This window comes from Anabas testudineus, chromosome 4, assembly GCF_900324465.2.
Source record: "Anabas testudineus chromosome 4, fAnaTes1.2, whole genome shotgun sequence".
Lineage (NCBI taxonomy): Eukaryota > Metazoa > Chordata > Actinopteri > Anabantiformes > Anabantidae > Anabas > Anabas testudineus.
In genome coordinates, this window is record NC_046613.1 from 20,881,752 (window position 1) to 20,898,128 (window position 16,377).

Genomic DNA, 16,377 nt, shown 5'->3' on the forward strand with positions numbered 1-16,377 from the left:
CATTTAGTTTTGAGGAGCTTACTGATTCTGTTCTATTTAAAAGGCACAATTAGTTTGGTATTCAGTCACTTACGTATAGAGGGAAAATTTAAATGTCTTTTCCACAGATCTATTGTTAATGCAACATCTTTGCCCCCTTGCATCCCATCATCCCCTCTGCTTACTGTGGCTGTGATTAGTGGTCCGTGCAGCTGGGCATGCAGTATGGCATCATTCACATGGTTTCGTACAGCTAACAGAGCTAATTCCATGTTGTTGTGGTTGCTGCTAGTTGCTAGGGTGGCGGCTAACCGTTGGAGCAATACAACCAAACTTCCCCAAGGGGTGCCGAGCTCTGATACACCCACCTAGAACGTAGGTTTGGTCACAAAAGAAAGGAAAAAATAAAATAACACAGAGGAAAAGGTGAGAGGTAAGAGAGGTAAGAACATGGGTTGAATTCAGTACACATAATGATCAATCTATCAGTGACAAATTCATTATAATACATAAATAAAAGTAAGAGGTTTCAGTTTCTCTCTCGTAACAGGAAAGTCAACACTGCTTTTCCACTGAACTAAATTGTTCTTATTATGGGAGAAATGTGTTCCCTGCATTTCCTCTACTGAAGAGGATAAAGATGTTTGGAGTTGTTTTTCCATCACACTTCTTTCGCTTCCAAGAAACTCTCAAGCAGGATGAGCAGTGGCATCCTCCAGTTTTGTGATAAAAAGACTATTCTCTATTCTGTGCGGTGTTAAAGCTGTCCAGCAGTGTTCTGACAAGACGCAAAGCACAGCCAGTTCCCTTCACAATGCTGTTATTTGCCCCTCTAAAATTTAATGTGAAAATAATTTATTAATGATAGGTTATTAAATTCATTAGTGTCACTACTTAAAATGACTCAGTAATGTGAGAGATAGGAGTATTAGATGTTTTATTCCAATCTTCAGGGCCAGAGGGAGACAAATACCTCCTGAAATGTCCAATGCCTTTAAAATAATAATAAATAAATGAACTTCTGCTCATGTCCAAATTCAAAATCTGGAAGGAGGTTACAAATAATTTAGAGGAGCAAACTGTCAGTGACATTATATATATCTAAAATAATTCACTTAATACGCTTAAAGAAGCATCATTATTTAAGTTTGGATAGGAAAAACATAACGTTTTTCCCCTGCTCCCTGTCACTGGAATCTGTGTTGAAACTGTGTCGTCTAGAAATCAAATAAGCAAATTTCCCAAAATTACAAACCATTTATTTTAAATGTAAGGTTTCTGATGAGAGATTGGTCACACAACTCAATCCTATACTAATCACTGTGAGTAGAGTTTAACTATAACTGCAAGAGAAATGTACTGTACATGTTAAAATAGATGCTTACATCCTAACAGTAACACTTACCAGACATCCTCTCATAATGTTAACACAGAGATTAGTACAAGGCCTTATCAATGTCAGCCCTCTGCAGTGGGAACAGTACTGCATCCTCACTAAACCTCGTACACACTCTCTGGATAACGTTGCCTTCTCAGTGGCATTCATAACTTCTCCAGCCAGTCTCAGCAGCCGGTTCAGGGCTCGGCCTGCAATGAGGGCTCGAGACAAGCCGCTGACCAGGAGCCGGGGATGGGATCCGAACGGGCTGACATCTTGCTGTGTCAGTCGGAGGCAGTTGTCGTGAATGCTGGTGGTGGGGGAATAAGACTGGGATAATGAATGGCCGATGCCAGGGTTAAGGAGTCGGCGGTAAACCAAAGGGAAGAGGTCATTGTAGAATTGGCGCACGGTGTTGTCCAGTGAAGAATTTAAGTCTCCAGAGAGATGCTGTTTGATGTCGCTGAACAGCTGGATCACAAGGGGGCGACAGTCGGAAGCCAGAGCAGAGTAGGCACTGTCGAACAGAGTGCTGGTCAGGTTAGAGGTGAAGGACACAAGCGAGTTAAAGGTCTCTGGAACAAGAAATAAAAGCAATTAAGAAGGATTTTATATTTAGTATATCATGTGCACTCATAATAAAATATATCATAGTCACAATCATCACATAGTGAAAATGTGTGATGATTTACATCGTTCCATTGCAACAATTGTATTTTTTATCTATTTCTACTGTCACAAGAATATAGCCGACCCAGGTACATTTACCTAAGTAAGTACAGTTTGGTACAGTGTTTTTTTTTTCACATTAAAACACGATAATCTAAGAAGACGAATCTGGTGGCACTCTGGTAACCTAACGGTTATTGCAAATGCTACGCAACTGCCCAGTTTAAGTCGGAATCTTTATTTCATGTCACATCTGCTCTCTTTCCCCATGTTTCCTGACTTCTCTATTGTCAAGATACTAATTAAAGCTATGTGTTCTACCAAAGAGATTGTTTCACAAAAAAGGAAAAAATATGAATTTATGTATCCTCACTTTGTTTTGCCTTTCTTTCCCACAATCATGAATCATCTCACAATCCCCCAGATTTATCTTGTGATCCTTTGGAGAAGCCCAAGTCCCTGGCTGGGAACTACGTGACTAAAATTTACATTATATAAATGTATTACATATGCAGCTTGTTATGTAAGTAATACACACTTTCATACACTATGGATACATAAAGTTGCTCCAATTTTGATACATCTGGCAATGTCAGTATAAATAATTCCTACACACAATACAGTATAACGTGGCATTTCGATATGCATGCATCTGCTAGTTTTCCTTGTTACACAGCCTCCGTTTAACCGACCTTGGACTGACTTTATTCTGCTGCATACAAGCTAAAATAGCTCAGAACTTAATTCATCCCTGAGCTCTTTTTCACTACCCTGTTATCTATAGTCAGGTGATAATGAGACCCAATCTTATGATCCGCTATGTTTCCTATGGCTGACAGCATCTAATAAAGTGGACAGCACCCTTCCCTTAACAGAGCCTGTATGCCTGCGTATGTTTGTGTCTATGTTTGAAACCTGCCAAGTAAAAAGGGTGATGTCAATCTACTGGAATCTCCACACACACACATGCTGCTGGGGGTAAGAGAGAGAGTCAGAGAAACCTAGTTATCTGTGACTTTCACCACGACTTTCAGTCATGTGCATGTTTGTGTGTTAATGTCTTATGAGCTTTGTATGTCACCATCACAGCTGCAGCCACCTGCCTGTGTGACATCAAATAAGTCGGTGAATAAAAAAACTGTCAATTAATAAAGACGGAAAACAAGCTGGATCTGTGAAGTTTGAGCATGATTTGTTTAAGACCTCCATAGGAGGTCACAACAGTGACAGGGTATTTGCTGTAATTCTGCACATTCATAGTCACTTGTGCCTAAATAGATAACATAAAGGGGCAGAGAGTAGAAGAATGAAATGGTAGAGCAGTAGTGGGGCTCTTTAGGCTCAAACACTGACTGAGAATGTCTCACTTCTGAGTGTTTGCATACCCACGTCCTGGCAATAGCAACTCAAACACAGATGGCATCGAGTGACACTGCAAAGTCTACTCTGGAGCCATGCGATTAGCTCTTTACCGTATGTGATTGGACAACAGCTGTGACATGAGAGGAGAGGGCACAAGGGTCTTGCAGTGCCAGGAGAAGCACACGCAAGCATGCAGACACACAGACACACATACTCTATTTCCACAGGGTGGAAATAGAGCCTGACTACAACCACTCTGGGCATGTCTCAGTTTCTCTAGTGGTTTATAATCACTGTGCTGAGGAGGGGTGATCCTATGAGATTTAGCTCAGCTGTTGAGGAACCCCGATGTTGTGCTAAATCTATTTATTTTACTACAGGGTAGGTTAACAACAGTCACAACAATCATTTTTTCCATCAATTGCCTGAAAAAAGGTTTTGTGGGATCGCATCTCACATATGTGTACTGTTGAAAGCTCATCATGATGTGCACAGAAGAAGGTCTCCCTTTAAAATTCCAATAAATGGACCAAATTCTAAAGTTGTCTTCTCTTAGTCGCTGCAGTTTAGTGCCCCTTTGAATACAAGAGTTTTGCATTAATTTTACCCATGGGTGGTTTAGACATCCAATGGGCATAAGTAGCAGCTGAAACTGAGCCTGAGATCATTCAGATGTTGCAGGAGAGAGAATAAGAAGGAGAGAAAACAGAGAGGTACATGTTTGCTGTGTCTGCCTGCTACGTTTCATCAGCTCTGTCCTACTCATAATCTCCACGCTACTCGAACACACACATTCGTTGTATATTCATGTGTACAAACCACACACACACAATGTCTCCCTCTTACTCAAAAACATGCTCACACAGACTGATGAATAGCGTTGAGAGACAAGTGGACAAGCAGAGTATTCTTCCTCCTATTCAGAGCAGAGACCGGCTGTTGCCCACGGCAACAACACTTTGGTGCGGATACGTACTGAATGTAAACATTCTCCGTCCCTCGTTCTCTCATTGGTCAAGAACAAAACCCGATTATTGTAGCGACAAAGACAGACGGACGGAGAAAGAGAGCGTAGAGTTGTAACAAAGTTTTCCGCTGCACCCTATGAGAGTTTGCTCTCTCAAAGACTCAATCGAACATCAGTTGTTTGTTTGGCTAGCCACTGTGGCGCCTCACAAAATAAACTGGCCTCACACCACCATCCTGACACAAACTAGCTATTTCATGATGAACACACAAAGATTTGAATGACAGGGGGCTACAGGCACTTGACAGAACTGTTAAAACGCCAGAATCACCCTTGCCGATGAAGTCCATCTGATTTACGTTCTCATGTCATCCAGATATATAACATGTCAATTACTGAGCGATTACTCATCAAATGTTTCAGAACTCGTTTCAATAAAAGATAACAGATAAGTACATTATGTGGACACTGCTCTCCCTCCAACTCTTTCCTCCTATAACATTTTTAAAATTTGCTAGGCACGTCAAAAACACGTTTTCAATTATTTTTAATAACGTATGAGAGAAATGTTCACTGTTATAACCTCCCTTCATGTCTGTCCCTCACCTTGGTAGGCCTTGGTGTGTCCAGCGATCAGGTATTTGAGTTCGAAGCTGTAGGATCGCATTTTCTGCTGTGTCTCACTGCGAACGGCCGCCATGTAGCTGTCCTCCATCTTACTTGTACAGCATGTGGGCCCAAGGTGGTCACACACTTGGAGAGACTCATCTGAAGGACAGACACAGGAAATAGCTTCTGATGTGGGCATATCACTGAGTATATATTTTTAGTTACAGAGAAATTAAATCTCATCCAGCAGAGAATGGTAGATACGAGATATTTCAGTCTGCATAGGTTTTTATTAACCTTCTGATCTGAGAAAAGAAATCAGTTACTGTGTTGACAGGATCGAGCTTGACAGAATTTAGAGTTAGTTTACATCACTACAGTAAATACACTTACAAAAGAAAATGACAATTAATATAAAAAAGACAGTGAAGCTAATATGGAAAAAAAGTATATGCATATACTTTATAGAAGGTGGAGTGTCAAAATCAGGCATGCTGTGGCACATCATCACCTCCCAGAGAGATAGAAACAGTTGGTTATGTGGGTATTGGCGAAGTGTGTGTGTGTGTGTGTGTGTGTGTGTGTGTGTGTGTGTGTGTGTGTGTGTGTGAAGCAGTTGACTTTGGTGTACCGTTGTAAACCAAGCTGTCAAACAGCTGACTTAGATGAAGGGAGAAAGCGAGACGAAAGCAGCGAATTGCTCCCTTATGTCTGAAATACTTTTTATATAACTACCTGCACCACTGCTGATTATTATTATTGCTTATTTTGATGATGCATGCTGCATCCCTCACTTGAAACTAGTGCAGCAGGTTGGTTGGAAACTTTGACTCATCCATAGTAATAGAGATGAATGAAAGTCAGAAGAAATCCTTCAGGCGTCCAAGATTGTGTTCAAAATTCCTGTGAAGACTCTGCTGTTGATACCATTTGTACTTAGAAGGCATCTCTGACAGACAACAACTACAAATAAAAGAAACATTGACTGAAAGTAACAGAAACACCACAGAAATATTGCAGTGCCTTCATTAGTTTGCAATCTCAGGCAAACTCTTTTTCCCTGTAGGAAAGCTATTTTAATCTAGCAGTGAGGCAGTATGGTGTCTAGCAAAGATTACCTTCCTTCTGCTGGTTATATAACACAATCCTGTGCATTTTGACATACTGTAATTATTACAAGGAGTGCTTCTTGATCTCCCACTTAACTACTGAGAAAAGGTTGCACACTTGGAAAGAGACTCTCATAGGCCAGACAAAATCCCAGATGAGCACTGACATTTGACATTTAGAAAACAGCATCTTTAACACCACCACTTATAGCCAAGTATGCTTTCAAGAGGACTGTATAACTCTTCCAGACTATTTAGGTTAGTTTTTAACAGAAATAGCAGTCTGACCATCTGAAAATGTGTGATACTCAAAAAAAAAGTTCACACCCAATTAGAATTCTTTAGGATACTGTACTGTGATTTTTTTTTTGCTGTTGTTGTTGGTTTTTGGGTTTGTTTCAAGTAAAAGACATATACTGACCCTATTATTCAGAAGAATGCATCAGTGTGATATTTTCATAGTCTGCATTATTTTATTATTATTACCTAATGGCACAGGCATGAAACGAACATTTCAGTGTTATGCAGCTGGTCAATGTGGAGTTTAATTCATTACCCTGCACTGTAATTTATATTTACATCAACAATTTACATCCTATGTTTTGTATTTGTCTGTAAAGTAGTATGTGAAGGAATTCTCTGTAAGTAAGATTTGTCTTAGAAATATGGAATAAATTAAAATAAAGCTGAAAAACTAAATACAAGTTTAATAGCCTCCAAATTATCCCCAAGTAACTTCATGTTTCTGGATATCATGTTCCTTTTTAAGTCTCCAATAACATTTCTCCTAAGATATTTCCAAAGGGACTGACTGACCTGTTCCCGGTCTGTCTGGCACCAGCTCCACCGGGCCTATTTGGCGCATCATGTAGGCTGTCTTCACCTCATGACAGCTGTCTGCACCGGCTGATCTACAGCCAGACTCCGGCAGAAAAACAAAATACAGAAAAATCACCCAAAACAAGTCCACGTTTTGTAAGGCTGCACGGAACATCGCAACATCTCAGTGAGAAAGTAGAGGCTGCGGATGGTTAGTATGAATTCACAGTCAAAGTGCGGTGCGGCGCGGTGAGACTGAAAACTTCATCTGCAGCTACCAAGTGTGTCTGGAGCCTAATGCCGGGCTCCCCTCCCGCCTCTCTCTCTCCGACTCACTCACTTCAGCTCATTTACTTAATTGACAAGTGCACTCAACGCAGTTTCAAAATCCAGCTTGGTTTGAGAAGATAAAGCTGCATGAACCAGATAGATAACTTTTTAAAGTTATGAATCTGCACAATAATCCTATGCATCACACCAGTTACATAGAATAAAAGTCATTTACACATGTTTTTAAAAAAAGCTATGGGATTATACGTTCAGTTATTTTTAGTTATCGTTACGTAGATGTCATTTTAAAACAGCTGCTCCTGCAAATTGGGTCAATTAAACTTAACTGACTGCGCTGAGTGAACTGGATCCAGATGTTGAATAAAGGCGCCACCTGCTGCTTTTGTTGAATTATTACAGATCCTCATTGAAATAACTACCAACTTATTCTAAATTATTCACGACCTAAATGTAAGATATAGGGAGGAAATACGAGGAAAAATCAAACCACATTTCTAGATACAAGTATGCAAGTAAAATAAATAGAGTATTAAAGGGGAAAGCACTGAAAATGGAAATTTCCTTCTGTCGCTGTATTTAATTATATGATATTATAATGAATCATCATGGCATTATTATTAGTAAGGACATTGTTTCTGAAGGGGTTCTTTTCAGTATGTTAATGTTTATGTATTTACCTGCAACTAATCATCACCAGAATGTTGTTTTATTAAAATTAATTTATAATCACCTCTTTTCAATATATAAGTCCCAGCAAATGTAAACAGTGACACCTTACCACGGTATGTATAAAAGTCACTACATTAAATGTATACAGAAATATAATTAATTTTAAGTGTAATCTGATAGTAATGCCTGAAAAATACCTTTAACTATTATCATATATATATTTGTCAGTTATGTTAATGTTAGCTAACCGAGATTATTGCTGCAGCTAACGTTATAGCTGTTTATGTCACTTTCTTTTACTAAACGGTTTGTGTACTTTGAAATACGATTATGTAAAGTAACTAAATATACAAAGTGGCATTAGTACATCAAAATACCTCAAATTTGTACTGAAGTGTGTTACTAGACGGGCTAGTTTGTGCTAGCGTTAGTTAGCTAGATAACGCTAGCATGGTTAGCAGCTAACGTTAGCTTCAGTTACAACGACTTGCTAGCTAAAACTGGAATCGAATCAGTGTAAAAGAAAGACTAACCATTTACTTCGATGTTACTCCCAACAAGCGACCCAATCAAAGTAAGTTTCATGTCGGAAAACTGCATCACTCATCAAATATTTGGAAAAATAAAAGCTGTGCCCCGTGTGAGGCTCGAACTCACGACCTTCAGATTATGAGACTGACGCGCTGCCTACTGCGCCAACGAGGCTCTGTGACCAGCTCCACCCTGAATCTTTATAACCAAGACTTAAGGAGCGGGTTTCATTACGGCGTAAATTGTTTATAAAAGACTAGGTTCTGGTTAAATAACAAAAGATGACAAGAGAAGAGAAGAGAGAAATTAATATTATTATTATCATTCCTCTCCGCTTCCGTGTTCTGGAAAGTCAGCTGTTCCAGGGCGTCGCAGACTGACGTGTCATTTGTTTGAGTCAGTGAACGACCTCGATATAATAAAGGATCAGGGTAAAAGATCCAGAGATCTATTAGGTAGATAAAAGATAAGATAAGATAAGATAAGATAAGATAAGATAAGATAAGATATTCTTTATTCATCCCACATTGGGGTTATTCAATTGCTACAGCAGGTCAGTGCAAAAAGAACAACAGTAATGTGCAAAAAGAATGAAAGGGTGTTTAAAATGTGCAAAGATACAAAAGTAATAAACATTTTTATGAGAATCTACAACAACAATAAGGTAGAACATAGAAGCATAATTTGGGGTCCCAAGAAAAAGAAACTTGATAAAGTTTGACTTGGACAGAAACATAATATTAGCAGGTTTGAAAATCTCTGTATCTAGACATTTTCAGACGACACAGTGATTGTCAGTCTGCAATGTCGACTCGTCCAATGCCCCTTGCTTATTAAATTCTGCTCTGAGTCCTTGCTTGAATTGAATGTAAGTAAAACTAAGGACATGAGTAATGCTAAGACGTAATGCACCAGACTCTGTCAGCACTATGTTAAATGGCCAGAGATATAGAAACAGTCGAATCCTTTAAATACCCCATCAAATACCCAATCCTTTAAAGACACCATAATTGACAATAAACTATCATTTGAACAAAATACAAACATGCTGTGCAAGAAAAGTCAAGGACGTCTCTTCGGACTATGAAAGGTGTCAGGTTGACAGAACTATGATGGCATTGTTTTACAGAGCTTTTATTGAAAGTGTCCTTACATTTTCTATTATCTGATGGTTTGGCTCACTCCGTATTAAATGAGAAAAGTTAATTAAATGTAAAGTATTTAGTATAGTATGATTGTTTGACGCCTATCCTCTATGGATGGTTTTTATTCCCACGGTCCTCGAAGGCATCGTGACGCTCGCTGCGGCCCCTTTAAATCCAATCTCCCGCGTTCCAAGTTAAGCGGAAGTAGGAAGCTTGTTTTCTCTATTTAAGCGCGCCAACAAAGACTACCCCCGGAGGTCCATTTGTACTTTGTTTCTTCTCAGTAGTCTACCTGATTTTCCACCGTCTCTACCATCGTCCAGAGAAAATGCCAGAGGAAACGTCTACCGCGTCCAGCTCGGGGAGGTGAGAGTCGTTTATCATCGTAGTTACTGTAACGAACGAGGGGACGGCACAGCTAGCTAGCCATTAGCTCGAAAGCGCGGCTAACGCTAAAGACTTGGCGTGTGTAGTATTGGTTGTCAAATATCTAGTTTATAGCAACTTTGACATGATAACAATGATCATTAAAGTAACTGGTTAGCTCTCTAATAAAGGCAGCAAGCGCAGATGAAGAACATCTCCGTCGCATAAGCTAATTGGCTAACAGCCATATGGTGCTAACAACAACAAAAGCGTAAGAGAACCGACAGCAAAAGTTAAGAGTTGTGCTCTGCGGTTGTAAATGAAGTGATGAAGCTTTTACCGGCGGTGACTAAACTTCACTTTAAACTGTTTCAGTTCGGAGGAGAAGCCGTGTTCATCAACAGCAGCGGCTGCAGCAGAGAGGTGAGGACCCGCACAGTAAACTTCACTTTGTTCTTTTACTTTAATAAGTCAAATTTCATTGGTTTGACAAATGCAAAGTGTTTTATGAGAAGAAATACAAATTTGAAGGCATAGTCACACACAAAAAAAGATGTGCTGTACATTAATAAATACAGTAAGGGTTAAAGTAAATGCTTAACATGTGGTAGGTCTTTCTGACTTTTAGAATAGATTGTACACTTGACTTTTAACTTTATATTTTAATAATATAAGAGTATAAGAGTAATAATATAAGTATTGATAACTTATTAGGAAAAAACAATTTGTTTGTAATGACACAACAAAGTGTATCCAAAATTTGACTGTAAAGTTACAATGTGGTCTCTATTTCTTTTCTGCAAAACTTTCAAAATACAGAAAAATGTTTTATTTAAATTTTTTTCTTTATCTCCAGCTCTGTCGATGTCATGGAGGAGGCAAAGAAACTGATTGGTACAGGAAACAGACATCTAGTGATGGGAGATGTTGTTTCTGCTGTCGGTGTCTTCCAGGATGCCTGCAGCATGCTGTGAGTACTTAAGGCTTAACTAAGGGAATATGGAAAATAATGTTAAAAGTTAATAACATTTTTATGTAACAGTTGGTGTTTCTGTTTTCTGAAGGTGTGTGTCAAATAGACAATAAAGTGTGTTTACAATCCCTTGAAATGACTATTAAATCGGAAGGCATGGTGACATCTTATTGAAAGGAGCTTAAAATTGTACATTTGGAGCTAAATCCCAGTAATGTACGTTTCATGTAATGTTCTGCTGTACTCTCAACTTGCTCATCACTTTCGTGCTGTTTTTCATTCAGAGCTGCAAAGTACGGGGACACTGCAGATGAGTGTGGGGAGGCTTTCTTCCTATGTGGGAAGTCGCTACTAGAGCTTGCCAGGTTGGTTTCTACTTCAAATCTTTAATCTTAGAAACTTATTTATACTATACTATAAACTAGATGGTGTTATAGTAATAAGCCTAAGTTAATTGCAGCCATAACTATATAATTTATTGTTTTATTTTGTAAAGCATATTCTGTTTGTCTATACAAGCCCAGAATTTAGTTGAAAAATGTATAGCACTGATGCGTTTGATAACCTGATGTTCTTCTTTTGTGTTAGAATGGAGAGCGGTGTCCTTGGTAATGCCTTGGAGGGAGTCCCAGAAGACTCAGAAGAGGAAGAGCAGCCTAGCAATTCAAATATTGAGAGTGCCAACAACCTCGATGGTTAGTATCTTAGGTATTTCCTGTTATTTAGTAGAACTTGTATATTTTTAGACACATTGTTTTTACTATGTAATTCTGTCTTACAAGTGGTTGCCTACAGGTAAAATGAGTGCCTGTCTTGGTAGGAATTGTTTCCCTTGTTTTAACAAACCAAGTCTATTAGATAAGGATAAGGTGTAAACGAGTCTTACTATATTGACATTAATGATTTTATGAATTTAAAGACCTGCATTACTGATCATTTGACCCATCAGTTGAGCATTGGAACAAAAATATTGTTTTTATAGTGAACCTTCGTCTCTTGCTGTCAAAAATTCACCTTGGTATTTTGATATCTCTATAAATGTACCATTCTGGTGCAGAAAAAACCAGGGATGAGCTGCGAAAACAGGTGTACGATGCAATGGCTGAGAAGGAAGAGACTGAGGTAACTGCCCCAGAGTTGAAGTCTGAAAATCCAGATAACCTTGCTGGAGTGAAAACGGAAAATGGTGTGGCAACATCCCTAGTGACACTTATGACTGGATCAGAGAAACCATCAGAATCCTCAGTGAATGCTGAGAAGAGTTCAGGTCAGCACACTGTGATTAAGGCAGCTGAGAAGATCCCAAGTTCTTCTGTGAACGGTGTTGCAGAAAGCTCTGCTGGATCTCATGGAATGAAAACTATGAATGAGAAGGAGGACTCAAAGAAGCAGAATGGAGATGTGGCTGCAGCCAAGCCAGGGGGTCAAGATAAAGAGTCAAAGCCAGGGGTTGTGCAAGATGAGGAGGAATCGGAGAGCAGTAAATATTAAGATACAGAGCACTGTTGGTGTGGATCGGTACAGCACAAGTCTGGGGTTTTCATGGTATTAAACTGTCAACATTAGCAGGTGTTACAAAAGGTGGAGGGGAACAAAACCACAGTATGATGTCGCTGCATTAAAAAACAATTGTAAGGAATTTAACTCAGTTTCTACTTTAGTCACACTTGAGGAAAACGCGTATGTAATTCTGGTCCTGTTGCCTCCACAGATGATGACGATGATGATGACGAAGATGACGACGAGGACGGAGAGGAAAATGGACAGGATAAGGTATGGCTTGTACATGGCAGACTCTTGGCTGTAATTGTGAACATTTTTGGTTTATTTATTAAAAGCATGCTTTCTGTGCTCCACAGGAAGAGGAAGAAGTTGGTAATTTGCAGCTGGCGTGGGAGATGCTGGAAGTGTGTAAAGTAATTTACAAAAGGTAATGGAAAACCTAATCAAATTATCCATTTGTAATGAATGGTAATGCAACAATGGTTAAAAAAAAAAAAAAACTTCTTGGCATTTAAGTGTCTAGAAATATTTGCACTGAATAGTTAAGTTCAAACTGATCACTTCCAAATATTTACCATACAAATCCAGATGTAATAATGGTAAGAACCCTGCTGAGGATGTGAGGCAATGATGGAAAATAACTTTAAAAGCAGTTATTTTTAATCTACAGAAAGGAAGGCAAAGAAGACCAGCTGATGGCAGCCCAGACATTTCTGAAACTCGGAGAAGTCGGTGTTGAATCAGGTATGACTGACAATTGTCCAAGATTAAACTTCTTTCATATTTATCCATCCAGGGCCACAGCTTCCTAAAAATAAAAAATCCTTTAGTTTAACTAAATTTATTCTTTTCTCAGGTAACTACCCCCAGGCACTTGAAGACTTCCAGGAATGTCTTGCCCTGCAGCTGAAACACTTGCCGCCTCACAGTCGGCTGCTTGCTGAGACACACTATCACGTGGCTACCACACTGTGCTACATGGATCAGTACAGCCAGGCCATCCAGCACTACAACAGCTCCATAAAGGTCATCGAGACGCGTCTTGGTAAGATTTTCTTTTTTGGAAAACAGTGTTTCTAGAACTTGCTTTGATAACCTTGGTTGCAAAATCATTTAGAGATGATAACGAATGGAATGAAGTGCCCAAACATAATAGTAATTTTCCTAATAACAATCATTGTCTGTGTGTAGCTATTTTGCAAGAGGTGATAGATGCTGCTGAGGGAGAAAATGCAGCCACAGAGAAGAGTGAGATGGAAGAGCTGAAGCTGCTTCTGCCTGACATCAGAGAAAAGGTGGAGGATGCCAAGGAGAGCCAGAGAACAGCCAGCGCTGCCTCCCAGGCCATCCAGCAGACACTAGTGGGTACACAGGGCAACTAAAGACAATCTACCGTTTGAAAGTCATAAAGGGACTAAATGGTTACCTTCAGTATTTTGTAGCTTTTGCTTTCATGTAGATGTTTATTCTAGAAGTCCATCTGGAGGGTACATTACTACAGCTGTACGAAAAGAGCCAATTGACACAAACTGTACTAGTCTAACTGTCGCACCTCTTCTAGGGTGGTGCCTCAACCTCGTCAGCATTCCTATGTGAAAATGGGGGCCCTTCATCATCCACAGCATGTACCACAACCAGCCAGGTAAGGAAGGCAATTAAGGACATGTGGTTGTTCACTTGTTATACTTACTATCAAACATAAAATAATCAGTCCCCACTCCAGAAGAAAACCTACAGGAGTCAAATCAAACGTTTCTATTTCAGATTCCCATTAAATCGTCTGACAGTGTGTCGTCTTCCAAAGCCGTATCAGACATCTCTCACCTTGTCAGGAAAAAGGTAACTTACCCATTCTCCCATTTCCAGGTTTTTCTTTATTGTGATTTCCAATTTCACACCTGACAGATCAGAGGCCAGAGTCAGTCAAAAATGTGTGAACAAAGTCTCCAATCTGTCATTCAGCTTAAATCCACTTTAAATGCATCTTAAATCATCTATGTACTACTCTCTTTATGTTGTAAGGTTTGTATGCTTGCCTGCTGTGGTTGTAGGTGTGGCTTGCTCCTGATGACCTGGTGTGTTGTGGCTTTTGTGTGATTCTGTAATGACTGACCTGTGACTTGTGGTGTTGCTGTAGTGTAGCTGTGGCATGTGTGCAGGTGATGGTGTTGGTATGGTGGTAGAGCTTGATGCCAGAGAGAAAGCATTGATCTGGGCTGATGTGTGTTCATGATGAAACTGCATGCTACTGAGCAGCTGGTGACAGCTCCCTGTTGTCTGGTGTCCCCTCTCCTAAACGGAGAAAAAGTTGTAGAGAGTTCTTCAGTCTTCTCTTCCTCCCCCTTGTCCCGGTTTTGTTTCTACGCAGAGGAAACCAGAGGACGAGAGCCCAGTAAAGGACACTGAAGCTAAACAAGCGAAACAGGAAGCCACAATTAATGGCAGCGGTGACTCTAGTGCCAGCAACGGCAAAGGAGTCCAGGAGGGGAAATCACAGGAGGCGAGTGATAGGCTTACGTCTTTAGTGCTGAGATATTTGCAGGACATAAGTGTTTCTGCTGCCCTGCCTTGACAGAAGAAAACCAAACACACTCTAGTTACTACTTGTGTGTTTCTGGTGGAGTTTCAGTCATATCTAATTTCTTTTAAAGAGGTTTTTAGATGAAGTCTGCATGTATGGAGTAAAAAAACAATTCAAACAGGAAGGTGGAGCCATCCTTGTGTTTAATCACACATACTACACCTTTTGTTACTTGAAAAGGTAACACGTCTGCATAAATGTGTGTCAGCACTTTGGAAAAAGGCAGGACAAGTGTTTATTTTTTCTCTCTGCCTAAGATCTGTAGTGGCGAGAGCTTTTTAAGAGCCACATAACTAATCCTAAGCTGGACATTTTCTTTTGATACCATACAGAAGTTGTACAGGCAGAGTGAAAAACCTTTTCTGCTGTTTTTTAAATCAGACTTTCTTCTCTCCTCTAGACGGCCTCTGTCGAGTCTTCAGCATGACTGTCCACGTGTCGTTCCTGATCTTCAAAACCAGCACAGCATGCCTGTCCAGTCCCTATCAACCTTCAACAATTTCTGTTTCTGTAAATAAGATCCATTTTCATAGATTTGTCTGTCCAGTTTTGTATACTTGTAGTAAAAAAGAAAAAAATAAAATAAAGAATTTGCATCTCTACATTTGTATCACCACTGTCTGGGGACTTTGAATTTGACCAGTCTTGCACAAATGGGTTTTCTACTACTTCAGACTCAACCAAACGAGTGCAGAAGAGGATTCCTGCTACACAGTAAATAACATTTAAAAGAATGAAGCGGTTCAGTTGTTCTACAACATGTTGTCCCAGTATATATTAATGGTGGCCTTGTTCATCTGTGGGTGGACGGTGTTTGTGATCAGTGACGGGCAGCAATGAGGAGAGTTGATCTGCTTCCATCGGCTGTGGAGCCAAAAGTGGCAAAGCTGTGTTCCCGTAGATTGAAAGAGAGGGTGCCTGTATTGTGACAAAAGGTGACAAAACACTTTATATTTTACTGTCTTGGGCTGTGAAGAGGGGGGGAAAAAAAATAACGGACTGTAGCCTCCAGTTCAGAATTTGTTATATGCATATATATATATGCTGAACTTGCATAAACCTCTTAACCTACCACAGCTAGATACTTATAGCGGCTGCTGGTGTTCAGTTCAGGCTTAACCTGAGTCTGTGCATCTTCATTTCGACCATTGACCAAACGTACACACAGTTCCATGTGGCCCACCTTAAATTTATAGTATCACACAGTTAGGTGGTTCATTGCCTTCTCTCACATACACAAAACAAACTTGGTCTAAATGTAAGATCCATTAGTGATTAGATTATGTAGTCTCACTGTGTAGTACTGTTTTTTTTCTACCTGGGGTAGCGAGTTAAGCTGCGGAAGATTTAATGATGGTCTGACAGGCAGACTCCGCACCGGCAACCTCCAATAGCCACTACGTAGCTGTAGGTACAGGGAAAAGGT

At 39.8% G+C, this 16,377-nt stretch overlaps 2 protein-coding genes and 1 non-coding gene across 7 annotated transcripts in view; 1 reads left to right on the forward strand and 2 right to left on the reverse strand.

The window, feature by feature from the left end:
- The window catches only part of LOC113150991 (glypican-5-like), a 38,154-nt gene extending 29,574 nt beyond the window's left edge, over positions 1 to 8,580 (reverse strand). The window contains exons 1-5 of one of the 3 annotated variants that reach the window (XM_026343791.1): positions 8,386 to 8,580; positions 6,890 to 6,984; positions 4,962 to 5,123; positions 1,385 to 1,932; positions 165 to 347 (exon numbers count right to left, since the gene is read on the reverse strand). In XM_026343791.1, the coding sequence (XP_026199576.1) occupies positions 165 to 347; positions 1,385 to 1,932; positions 4,962 to 5,123; positions 6,890 to 6,941 (945 nt within the window). In that variant the 5' untranslated portion in view covers positions 6,942 to 6,984; positions 8,386 to 8,580. Of the gene's footprint in view, positions 1 to 164; positions 348 to 1,384; positions 1,933 to 4,961; positions 5,124 to 6,889 lie in introns of all 3 variants that reach the window. The other 2 variants (XM_026343783.1, XM_026343776.1) reach the window with 2 other exon arrangements.
- On the reverse strand, positions 8,485 to 8,557 carry trnam-cau. The gene has a single exon. It is a non-coding gene; the product is annotated as a tRNA-Met (tRNA).
- A 1,152-nt stretch (positions 8,581 to 9,732) lies between the features above and the next one.
- Positions 9,733 to 15,553, forward strand: nasp (nuclear autoantigenic sperm protein (histone-binding)). Of its 3 annotated transcripts, XM_026346390.2 has the most exons (15): positions 9,733 to 9,894; positions 10,270 to 10,317; positions 10,751 to 10,864; positions 11,152 to 11,232; positions 11,456 to 11,562; positions 11,925 to 12,347; positions 12,579 to 12,640; positions 12,727 to 12,797; positions 13,041 to 13,114; positions 13,227 to 13,415; positions 13,562 to 13,731; positions 13,932 to 14,012; positions 14,135 to 14,209; positions 14,739 to 14,870; positions 15,352 to 15,553. In XM_026346390.2, the coding sequence occupies exons 1-15, from the start codon at positions 9,857 to 9,859 to the stop codon at positions 15,376 to 15,378; spliced, it is 1,692 nt and encodes a 563-aa protein (XP_026202175.1). In that variant the 5' UTR covers positions 9,733 to 9,856; the 3' UTR covers positions 15,379 to 15,553. The 3 variants fall into 3 exon arrangements, with proteins under 3 accessions (XP_026202175.1, XP_026202176.1, XP_026202177.1); XM_026346391.2 differs by lacking the exon at positions 14,739 to 14,870; XM_026346392.2 differs by lacking the exon at positions 11,925 to 12,347.
- Positions 15,554 to 16,377: the final 824 nt, after the last annotated feature.

Coding starts and splice junctions, on each gene's coding strand:
- nasp (XM_026346390.2), top strand. CDS start 9,857: ATGCCAGAGGAAACGTCTACCGCGTCCAGCTCGGGGAG. Junction 12,798..13,040: donor TGTAAAGTAATTTACAAAAG/GTAATGGAAAAC, acceptor TTTAATCTACAG/AAAGGAAGGCAAAGAAGACC. Junction 13,115..13,226: donor AGAAGTCGGTGTTGAATCAG/GTATGACTGACA, acceptor TTCTTTTCTCAG/GTAACTACCCCCAGGCACTT.